The sequence below is a fragment of the Mytilus californianus genome, unplaced genomic scaffold (genome assembly GCF_021869535.1).
Source record: "Mytilus californianus isolate M0D057914Y unplaced genomic scaffold, xbMytCali1.0.p SCAF_10, whole genome shotgun sequence".
Lineage (NCBI taxonomy): Eukaryota > Metazoa > Mollusca > Bivalvia > Mytilida > Mytilidae > Mytilus > Mytilus californianus.
In genome coordinates, this window is record NW_026262582.1 from 57,792,029 (window position 1) to 57,804,331 (window position 12,303).

At 35.3% G+C, this 12,303-nt stretch overlaps 1 protein-coding gene across 2 annotated transcripts in view; it reads left to right on the top strand.

The window, feature by feature from the left end:
• LOC127718901 (uncharacterized) overlaps positions 1-12,303 on the top strand; it is a 44,456-nt gene that overhangs the window by 21,954 nt on the left and 10,199 nt on the right. The window contains exons 5-6 of one of the 2 annotated variants that reach the window (XM_052224988.1): positions 7,859-7,906; positions 11,629-11,793. In XM_052224988.1, the coding sequence (XP_052080948.1) occupies positions 7,859-7,906; positions 11,629-11,793 (213 nt within the window). The remainder of the gene's footprint in view (positions 1-7,858; positions 7,907-11,628; positions 11,794-12,303) is intronic. The other variant, XM_052224989.1, reaches the window with a different exon arrangement.

The window sequence follows — 12,303 nt, forward strand, 5'->3', positions numbered from 1 at the left end:
GAATTAATTGAACTTTATTTGTTTATAGTCTGACAACAGATTTACTAAGTATTGCACAACAGCAAGAAATCTTTAATTGAATATAAATTCAATTTATATAACCAATTTCAAGTTCTTTGACTACATTTATTCAGAAACCTATAATATGTCAAATATTTAATTACAATCCAAATTCAGACCCAAATCAAGCTTGAATAGATGTGGTAGGATTGTCAATGAGACATCTATCTATCAAAGATGAAAGAATCAGAATGTAGATGTGGTAGGATTGTCAATGTGACATCTATCTATCAAAGATGAAAGGATCAGAATGTAGATGTGATAGGATTGTCAATGAGACATCTATCTATCAAAGATGAAAGGATCAGAATGTAGATGTGGTAGGATTGTCAATGAGACATCTATCTATCAAAGATGAAAGGATCAGAATGTATATGTGGTAGGATTGTCAATGAGACATCTATCTATCAAAGATGAAAGGATCAGAATGTAGATGTGGTAGGATTGTCAATGTGACATCTATCTATCAAAGATGAAAGGATCAGAATGTAGATGTGGTAGGATTGTCAATGTGACATCTATCTATCAAAGATGAAAGGATCAGAATGTAGATGTGGTAGGATTGTCAATGTGACATCTATCTATCAAAGATGAAAGGATCAGAATGTAGATGTGGTAGGATTGTCAATGAGACATCTATCTATCAAAGATGAAAGGATCAGAATGTAGATGTGGTAGGATTGTCAATGTGACATCTATCTATCAAAAATGAAAGGATCAGAATGTAAATGTGGTAGGGTAGGATTGTCAATGTGACATCTATCTATCAAAGATGAAAGGATCAGAATGTAGATGTGGTAGGATTGTCAATGAGACATCTATCTATCGAAGATGAAAGGATCAGAATGTATATGTGGTAGGATTGTCAATGAGACATCTATCTATCAAAGATGAAAGGATCAGAATGTAGATGTGGAAGGATTGTCAATGTGACATCTGTCTATCAAAGATGAAAGGATCAGAACGCAAACAACTACAGGTATTACTGACTGCTCATCCTGCAATATTTTGTTATGCCCCACCTAGGGACATTATGTTTTTCGGTCTGTGCCCCCGTTCGTTTGTCCATCTGTCCGTGTGTCCCGCCTCAGGTCAAAGTTTTTGGTCAAGGTAGTTTTTGCTGAGGTTGAAGTCCAATCAACTTGAAACTTAGTACACATGTTCCCTATGATATGATCTTTCTAATTTTAATGCCAAATTAGAGTTTTGACCCCAATTTCACGGTCCACTGAACATAGAAAATGATAGTGCGAGTGGGGCATCCATGTACTATGGACACATTCTTGTTTATTTTTGGTTAAATCTTGATAAAAGAAAACTAATGTATATTGATACTTCAGAATTTAATGCAATGTTATTTTGTAATGTGAAAAATGTGACACTGTCAACATCAGTGTAATTTAAACTCTCATTGTATTTTTTATACGACCGCAAAAAAATTTTTGTGGTCGTATATTGGTATGACGTTGGCGTCGTCGTCGTCCGGCGTCGTCGTCCGAATACCTATTAGTTTTCGCACTCTAACTTTAGTTTAAGTGAATGGATCTCAATGAAATTTTACCATAAGGTTCAATACCACAAAAGGAAGGTGGGGATTGATTTTGGGGGTTATGGTACTAACAGTTAAGGAATTAGGGGCCAAAAGGGGCCAAAAATAAGCATTTTTGTAACTTCCAGACATTACTTGTGTGTAAGTGTATGGATCTCTCTGACATTGTACCACAAGGTTCCATATCACAAAGGGAATGCTGGGATTGATTTTGGGGGTAATTGCCTCCAAATTTTAGGAATTGGGGGCCAAAAAGGGGCAAAAAACAAGCATTTTTCTAGTTTCATGACAATATCTTGTTTGTAAGTGTATGGATCTTTATGAAATTGTACTACAAGGTTCCATATCACAAAGGGAATACTGGGATTGATTTTTGGGGTAATTTCCTCCAAATTTTAGGAATTAGGGGCCAAAAAGGGGCAAAAAACAAGCATTTTTCTAGTTTCATGACAATAACTTGTTTGTAAGTGTATGGATCTTTATGAAATTGTACTACAAGGTTCCATATCACAAAGGGAAGGCTGGGATTGATTTTGGGGGTTTTCCCTCAAAATTTTAGTAATTAGGGGCCATAAAAGGGCAAAAAAAACATGCATTTTTCTAGTTTCAGGACAATAACTTGTGTGTAAGTGTATGGATCTTTATGAAATTGTACTGCAAGGTTCCATATCACAAAGTGAAAGCTGGAATTGAGTTTGGGGGTAATTGCCCTAAACGTTTAGGAATTTGGGGCCAAAAAGGGGCCAAAAAACAAGCATTTTTCTAGTTTCCAGACAATAACTTGTGTTCAAGTGTATGAATCTCTCTGAAATTGTACTGCAAGGTACCATTTCACAAAGGGAAAGCTGGGATTGAGTTTGGGGGTGATGAATCATAAGGGGGTTCAAAAAATTGGGGGGGATTTTTTTTTCCTTTTTTTTCTTTAACATTTTCAATTTTAAATTGGTTATTACTGATTTATATATAAAAGCAAATAATAATGATATGGTTTGAATAGGCATACATGTGAACCTCCCGACGGGAGTACAATAATCCCGTTTTCAGGGGTCTCCTCCCGACCTCCCGTTGAAGAATGAAAAATTTCTGCCCAACATATCATCTCAGGCATCTGGTGTAACTGACATTACCTGAAGTTATATTTTACCTGTAAATCAATTAACATGCATAATTATATGGCTTCACTTGTCAGCTTGGGTGTCAAACATACAGGTAATCAACGATTTTTACCTCAGGCTAACTGCCGTTGTGTAACAAAAACTGTGTATTTATTGGGTTACTTCCCTTGATTTATCCTGTTTTAAGTTACTTTCCTTTTAATAATGAAAATTTTTAAAAGAATATAAATAAAATATAAATTGAACAAATAATCATAAAAGGATGGTTATTAAATGATTTTAAATGTTTTAGGACAAATAAAAAAATAATAATTTGAAAATTATTTGAGGATTCTAGACTTCCTTTCAAGGCTTAAATTGAAATTTATATAATAACTATGACCCTAAAATTTCAGATAAAAGGATTTTCTGAGTTTGCAAATAAAAACTATATGCAAGAGAAAAAAAAAAAATAAGAACTATTTGCAAATAGCTAAACAAATGTTCTGGTTGCAATGATTGTTTTATAGAATATGAAGTAAAAAATTTAAAGAACATACTGGAAAAATACAATGTTAGATTGAACATGTAGAATATAAAGATGGAGAAACTTTATAAGTACAAGGGTACTATAAACATAATAAATTGGATGGAAAGTTGAAGAAAACACACTTTAAAAGACCATTTTTACAGCACACGGTTACATTTACAACAAAATTAATGTCGATTAAAAACCTCCTGATCTGAGTCCTAATCTCCTGACCAAAATTTCCCAATCTCCTGATCTGAGTTTCACAGTCCATCACATGTATGAATAGGTAAATTGAAAATTTTTAAGTTCTTAGACCACTTTCATTCTGTGTCAGAAACCTATGCTGTGTCAAATATTTAATTACAATCCAAATTCAGTGCTGTATCAAGCTTGAATGTTGTGTCCATACTTGCCCCAACTGTTCAGGGTTCGACCTCTGCGGTCGTATCAAGCTGCGCCCCAGCGGAGCATTTTATTAAAATAATATTTAACTATAGCAGAAACTGGAACCATATTTATAAATATATTTTCACCCTCCATTGTCAAAGATTCAAAGGAAAGTTTGATTTGAATTTACAGTGGATATTTCTATCGAGGTATTTCTAGCTGACTTTGCCATATGGCATTTTTTCAAGACTACCTTTCATGGCCAAGAACCTAAAATATAATTGTATCCCATGGCCAGGATAATAACTTACTATATGGTTCAGAAATTCAGAGTTTGAATTAACATGATTAACCTATGTTGAATTACAAAAATAGGTTGTCAAACTGTATTGAACTTTCAGGGCAGACTGTCACATGAAGTTCGTTTAAAACTCCACTAGCATTCAAACCTCTTGTGCATTTAAATTACTTAAATTACTGTTGAAGAAATCAGTAGAGCATAGAGCATGACCTGTGTAACAAACTAATATTCTTCTATTAAGGAATGTTGTTACAACTGCATACCTATCTCAGATCATCATTTTGTTTTCACTCTTATCAGACATTTTAATGCACTACAATGCATTTGTAAATTATGTTTTTATTAATGACATACGTGTATGTATGTTTTGTTTTTTACTGAAGGGCATTTTGTGTGAAGGCCAAATTTTTGTTAAAATTATTTACCACATCTCTAGACTTGGTAAACATATTACATGTAATTAAGACATTTGTACACTGTTAAAGCATGTCATAACCTAGATATTATATTTTTTGCTCACCTGGTCTAGAGCTTTTCTAATCATTTACAACTTTCTATAAACTTTTTGGATTCCAATGAAAAACTATAGGTCAATTGAAAACAAACTTGGTCAGAATCAGCCTTTGGTTTTTTGTCGAGCCTGCGACTTCTGTCGCAGAAAGCTAGACATAGGGATAGTGATCTGGCGGCGGCGTTAGTTCACTTCTTAACAGCTTTATATTTTAGAAGTTGGAAGACCTGGATGCTTCATACTTTGTATATAGATGACTTATGTTACGAAGTTTCCGTCTTGTCATATGTCCATTGTCCTTGACCTCATTTTCATGGTTCAGTGACCACTTGAAAAAAAAGTTAAGATTTTTTGTAATGTTAATTTCTTTCTTATTATGATTAATAGGATAACTATATTTAGTATGTGCGTACCTTGCAAGGTCCTCATGCCCACCAGACAGTTTTCATTTAACCTCAACCTCATTTCATGGATTAGTGAACAAGGTTAAGTTTTGGTGGTCAAGTCCATATATCAGATACTATAAGCAATAGGTCTTCTATATTTGGTGTATGGAAGGATTGTAAGGTGTACATGTCCAACTAGCAGATGTCATCTGACCTTGACCTCATTTTCATGGTTCAGTGGTCAAAGTTAAGTTTTTGAGTTTTGGTCTTTTTTTCTAATACTATATGCCATAGGTCAACTATATTTGGTGTTTTGTTTATATTTTATGATGCACATGTCAGTCTCACAGGTTTTAATTGACCTTGACCTCATTTTCATGGTTCATTGCTCGGTGTTAAGTTTTTGTGATTTGGTCTGTTTTTCTTAAACTATAAGCAATAGGTCAACTATATTTGTTGTATGGAATGATTGTAAGGTGTAAATGTCTGTCTGGAAGGTATCATCTGACCTTGACCTCATTTTCATGGTTCATTGGTCAAGGTTAAGTTTTCATGGTTAAGTTTGTTTCTTAGATACTATAAGCAATAGGTCAACTATATTTAATGCATATATTTATTGTAAGGTGTACATGTCTGTCTGGCATGGTTCATCTGACCTTGACCTCATTTTCATGGTTCATTGGTCAATGTTTAGTTTTCTTGGTTAAGTCTATTTCTTAGAAACTATAAGAAATAGGTCAACTATATTTGGTGTATTGAATGATTGTAAGGTGTAAGGTGTACATGTATTTCTTGTTTGGTTTATCTGACCTTGGCCTAATGAGGATCATGTTAAGTTTTATGTGATACTTGTAGTAAAGCTTTATATTTAGGACTATCAACATAAAATCAATGGTTAGTAAAGAAGGCAAGACATTTCAGAGTCTGCACTCTTGTGATTTCTTGTACCTTTGACATAATTATAGAAATTTGATATTGGAGAAATTTTGCAAATAAGGTTTTTCTTCTTCTATGCCTTCTTTCTATTTGTTGAGCTCATATTTGGTTGATAATTGTAAGATTATTTTCAGATCATGTATGAGTTATTAGTTTCATGAGAATAATAGTTTTCTACTATGTTGTCACCCCCCTGTTAAGATAATGAATTTCAAGGTGGGGTATGCTTTGCTAAACAAGGCTTGCAACTTCTTGTTGCAGTTTGTAATACTAGGCTGTGTAATCATTATTGATACAGAATTTTCTGTGAACTGTCTCACCACTGAAGTAAAGATCACAATAGGAGCAGTTAAGTGTTGTTGAAATGGAAAGTTTGTTAGCAGTTAGTGTTACTGTAGAATTTGTGTAGAAATGGGAGGTTTGCAAGCAGATACTGCACTATTTTTTGACAGATGACTTTAGGAGTTTCTTCAAGGGAACAGCAGACCTGCCAACTTTTATGATCTATGGAGGATTTCCCCCATAAGAGGTGTTGACTTGAATTATGAAATTCTTTGTTACATAAACTGAACACCTCAAAACAGGCATTCAAATGAGTTAAATGGTATTCAATCACATTCATACTCATTCAAGCAATATAGTAGAAGATTAAAAACTGACAGGAACCGCACTGGGCTTTGCAAATGTTGCAAATTGCGATTTTTAAACACTTATGACAATATTAGAGAAGCAATTTTTTCGATGCATTATTAGCTCACCTGGCCCGAAGGGCCAAGTGAGCTTTTCTCATCACTTGGCGTCCGTCGTCCGTCGTCGTCGTCGTCGTCGTCGTCCGTCGTCGTTAGCTTTTTACAAAAATCTTCTCCTCTGAAACCACTGGGCCAAATTTAACCAACTTGGCCACAATCATCATTAGGGTATCTAGTTTAAAAAATGTGTCCGATGACCCGGCCAACCAACCAAGATGGCCGCCATGGCTAAAAATAGAACATAGGGGTAAAATGTAGATTTTGGCTTATATCTCTGAAACCAAAGCATTTAGAGTAAATCTGACATAGTGTAAAACTGATTATCAGGTCAAGATCTATCTGCCCTGAAATTTTCAGACAAATCTGACAACCTGTTGTTGGGTTGCTGCCCCTGAATTGGTAATTTTAAGGAAATTTTGCAGTTTTTGGTTATTATCTTGAATATTATTATAGATAGAGATAAACTGTAAACAGCAATAATGTTCAGCAAAGTAAGATCTACAAATAAGTTGTCATGACCAAAATTGTCAGTCGACCCCTTTAGGAGTTATTGCCCTTAATAGTCAATTTTTAACAATTTTTTGTAAATTTTTGTAATCTTTTACAAAAATCTTCTTTTCTGAAACTACTGAGACAAATTTAACCATACTTGGCCATAATCATTATAAGGGTATCTAGTTTAAAAAATTTGTCCGATGACCCCGCCTTCTAACCATCATGGCTGACTTGGTTAAAAATAGAACATAGGGGTAAAATGCAGTTTTTGGTTTATATCTCTGAAACTAAAGCATTTAGAGCAAATCTGACAGGTGGCAAAAATGTTCATCAGATTTAGATTTATCTGCCCTGATACTTTCAGACGAATCCGACAACCCGTTGTTGGGTTGCTGCCCATAAGTTAGTAATTTTACAAAAATTTTGCAGTTTTTTGTTATTATCTTAGATATCATTATAATATCTAATATCTAATACTATTAATTATGATTTTAACCTTATTTTACATGATTTCCAAAGCATCAGTTAATACAGGTGAGCGACACAGGCTCTTGAGAGCCTCTAGTTTTAACATTGTCACGGATAGCATGTGCATTCATAACTCTTGTATTTTATATGGAAATAAAATATGACATTTAAGTGCCTCACAATTGTTGTCAGCCAATAAAAAATTTAAATTACTGATTCTATTAATGAAAAATACATGTTATGTAATTATATAACCTTGAAGACATAAATATGAAAAATGATGATCTGAGTAAAGACTCTTCAGCTTTTTGCGAATGTTGCTTAAAATATCATATAATTCTAGAATTGTTTAGCATGTGCATATTTTATATATAATGTACTTGTTTTTAGGAACTCCAAAAAAGCAGGAATTTACACTGTATGCCACCAGTGCAACAGGTAAAAACATTCCCTAACATTTTGGTGTCCTAAATGAAATTTTTTATTTCTAGATTTAATACTTATTTAATTTTTACTTCTGCATCCTTCTCAATTTACATCCATCATCACAGGCTGCTCTTGAGTACAGTGTCATCATCACAGGCTGCTTTCTAGTTCAGTGTCATCATCATAGGTGGCATTTGAGTTCAGTGTCATCACAAGTAGGTTTTGAGTTCAGTGTCATTTAAGGTAGATTTTGATTTCAGTGTCATCACACGTAGATTTTTAGTTCAGTGTCATCACAGGAAGCTTTTGAATTTAGTATCATCATCACAGGCATTTTTCAGTTCAGTGTCATGATACTGTCATCATCAAAGGCAGGTTTTTGAGTTCAGGCTCATCATCACAGGGTGCTTTTGAGTTCAGTGTCATCATCACAGGTCACAGGCTGCTTTTGGAGTTCAGTGTCATCATCACAGCCTGCCATTGAGTTCAGTGTCATCATCACAGCCTGCCATTGAGTTCAGTGTCATCATCTCAGGCTGCCTTTGAGTTCAGTGTCATCATCACAGGCTGCTTTCTAGTTCAGTGTCATCATCACAGGTGGCATTTGAGTTCAGTGTCATCACAAGTAGGTTTTGAGTTCAGTGTCATTTAAGGTAGATTTTGATTTCAGTGTCATCACACGTAGATTTTTAGTTCAGTGTCATCACAGGAAGTTTTTGAATTTAGTATCATCATCACAGGCATTTTTCAGTTCAGTGTCATCATCAAAGGCAGGTTTTTGAGTTCAGGCTCATCATCACAGGGTGCTTTTGAGTTCAGTGTCATCATCACAGGTCACAGGCTGCTTTTGGAGTTCAGTGTCATCATCACAGCCTGCCATTGAGTTCAGTGTCATCATCTCAGGCTGCCTTTGAGTTCAGTGTCATCATCACAGGCTGCTTTCTAGTTCAGTGTCATCATCACAGGTGGCATTTGAGTTCAGGGTCATCACAAGTAGATTTTGAGTTCAGTGTCATCACACGTAGATTTTGAGTTCAGTGTCATCACACGTAGATTTTTAGTTCAGTGTCATCATCACAGCCTGCCATTGAGTTCAGTGTCATCATCTCAGGCTGCCTTTGAGTTCAGTGTCATCGTCACAGGTGGCATTTGAGTTCAGTGTCATCACAAGTAGATTTTGAGTTCAGTGTCATTTAAGGTAGATTTTGAGTTCAGTGTCATCACACGTAGATTTTTAGTTCAGTGTCGTCACAGGAAGCTTTTGAATTTAGTATCATCATCAAAGGCATTTTTCAGTTCAGTGTCATCATCAAAGGCAGGTTCTTGAGTTCAGGCTCATCATCACGGTGTGCTTTTGAGTTCAGTGTCATCATCACAGGCTGCTTTTGGAGTTCAGTGTCATCATCACAGCCTGCCATTGAGTTCAGTGTCATCATCTCAGGCTGCCTTTGAGTTCAGTGTCATCATCACAGGCTGCTTTCTAGTTCAGTGTCATCATCACAGGTGGCATTTGAGTTCAGTGTCATCACAAGTAGGTTTTGAGTTCAGTGTCATTTAAGGTAGATTTTGATTTCAGTGTCATCACACGTAGATTTTTAGTTCAGTGTCATCACAGGAAGTTTTTGAATTTAGTATCATCATCACAGGCATTTTTCAGTTCAGTGTCATCATCAAAGGCAGGTTTTTGAGTTCAGGCTCATCATCACAGGGTGCTTTTGAGTTCAGTGTCATCATCACAGGTCACAGGCTGCTTTTGGAGTTCAGTGTCATCATCACAGCCTGCCATTGAGTTCAGTGTCATCATCTCAGGCTGCCTTTGAGTTCAGTGTCATCATCACAGGCTGCTTTCTAGTTCAGTGTCATCATCACAGGTGGCATTTGAGTTCAGGGTCATCACAAGTAGATTTTGAGTTCAGTGTCATCACACGTAGATTTTGAGTTCAGTGTCATCACACGTAGATTTTTAGTTCAGTGTCATCATCACAGCCTGCCATTGAGTTCAGTGTCATCATCTCAGGCTGCCTTTGAGTTCAGTGTCATCGTCACAGGTGGCATTTGAGTTCAGTGTCATCACAAGTAGATTTTGAGTTCAGTGTCATTTAAGGTAGATTTTGAGTTCAGTGTCATCACACGTAGATTTTTAGTTCAGTGTCGTCACAGGAAGCTTTTGAATTTAGTATCATCATCAAAGGCATTTTTCAGTTCAGTGTCATCATCAAAGGCAGGTTCTTGAGTTCAGGCTCATCATCACGGTGTGCTTTTGAGTTCAGTGTCATCATCACAGGCTGCTTTTGGAGTTCAGTGGCATCATCACAGGCTGCCATTGAGTTCATTGTCATCATCACAGGCTGCCATTGAGTTCAGTGTCATCATCACAGGCTGCTTTCTAGTTCAGTATCATCATCACAGGCTGCTTTCTAGTTCAGTGTCATCATCACAGGCTGCTTTTGAGTTCAGTGTTATCATCGCAGGAGGCTTTTGGGTTTATTGTCATCATCACAGGAGGCTTTTGGGTTTATTGTCATCATCACAGGCAGCTTTTGAGTTTAGTGTTATTTGTAATGATATATCTGTGTTTTGAGAAACAATTACCAGTAATAGTGTGGTTTTAAAAAAAACAAAACATATTGTGAGATATTTTCTTGACAATATATTATTTGGGATATTACACCTGTTTTAATATTTGCTGCAACTAGTTCTGTTGTGGAGCTGGAAAATTCATTATTTGTATACAAATGCCTTATGATCTGAAGTTGTAATCTCCTTTGCAACCCTTGGTGATTTTGATATCACTTATATCATGGGATTTATACCCTCTAATCCTCATCCACTCTTTTCCAATTTAATTGTATTTCCATGTCCCTAATATCCTTCCCACCTCTTTAAAAAATTCTATATATATCCAGGATTTATAAGATTACAATTATTTATCCCAATGATGTCAATATAAAAATAAGGATGTGATATGATTACCAAAGAGACAACTATCCACCAAAGTTCAGATTAAGTGGATGTAATAAATTATAGGCCTTCAACAATGAGAAAAACCCATACCATATAGTTGGCTATAAAAGACCCCGAAATGAAAAATATGAAACAATTCAATTGAGAAAACTAACGGCCTGATTTGTAACACAACAATTTACGAAAAACAAAAATATCAGACAACAATCACTGAACTGCAGGTCCTAACTTGGGACAGGCACATAAAGAATGTGGCAGGGTTAAACATATTTGTGAGTGCTCAACCCTCCCCTTAACCTGGGACAGTGGTGATACGGCACGACATAAGAACAAACTATAAAAATCAGTTTAAAATGGCTTAACTCATCAGATTGATGCAAAGCAGAGAAACATCTAACAAAAGCACAGACCGGCCATGGCAGGGTATTTATTCATCCCTAACAACAAAAAAGTCAAAGTACAGATCTGAGAGTACTCACAGTTACATACAGCTAGTTCAAAGCCAATAACAACTAATAAAAGAAATATGTATCTGTACAAGTTGGACAAAGTATTATTCCAATTTGGTAGAACTATTGTTTGGATCAAGTAAATGCTGAAGAAAAAAATAATTATAAGTTTTTAAGCATGAAAATATGAATTATTATCTTTTTTCATAGATATAGCAATTTTGAGCTACTTGGAATTTTAACACCAACAAAATAATTAATCCATCATAATTGTCAGTATATACAAAAACTTCAGTTATTATAAGATATTATATTTTACAGATGAGTCAGCTAAGCCATTACAACCAATGCCAGATTATTCATCTCCTCCACCACCGACTACTATGCCCTATGGAGTTCAACCAACAGCCAGTGGTGCTCCACCACCTCATCCACCAAGTTATGGAGATGCTATGAACAACCCATATCCTGCAGAACCTTATTCTGGTATTTACTTAATTATTATATTATCTTATGAGGTACCAAAAAAAAATGTTTCCTCCAAACTTTAAGGACTGAAAATTTTGTTCAGATTATACAGTTTTTGTTGGGGTTCGTGTTGCTCAGTCTTTAGTTTTCTATGTTGTTTTGTGTACTGTTGTTTGTCTGTTTGTCTTTTTCTTTTTTAGCCATGGCATTGTCAGTTTATCTTTGATTTATGAGTTTGAATGTCCCTTTGGTATCCTTCGCCTCTCTTTTTATACAGGTGTTGGGTTTACATTTAGGTAAAATATTACTTAACATTTATTTTATGTCCTGATGTATAGATTGCTGTATAGATGGGTTACAAATGGTTCAGTATAGACAGGTTACAAAAGGTTCAGTATAGACAGGCTACAAAAGGTTCAGTAAAGACATGTTACAAATGGTTAATTTATGTAGACAACTGGTTCAGTACAAGGAGGTTACAAATGGTTCAGTATAAATAGGCCACAGAGTTCAGTATAGACAGGTTAC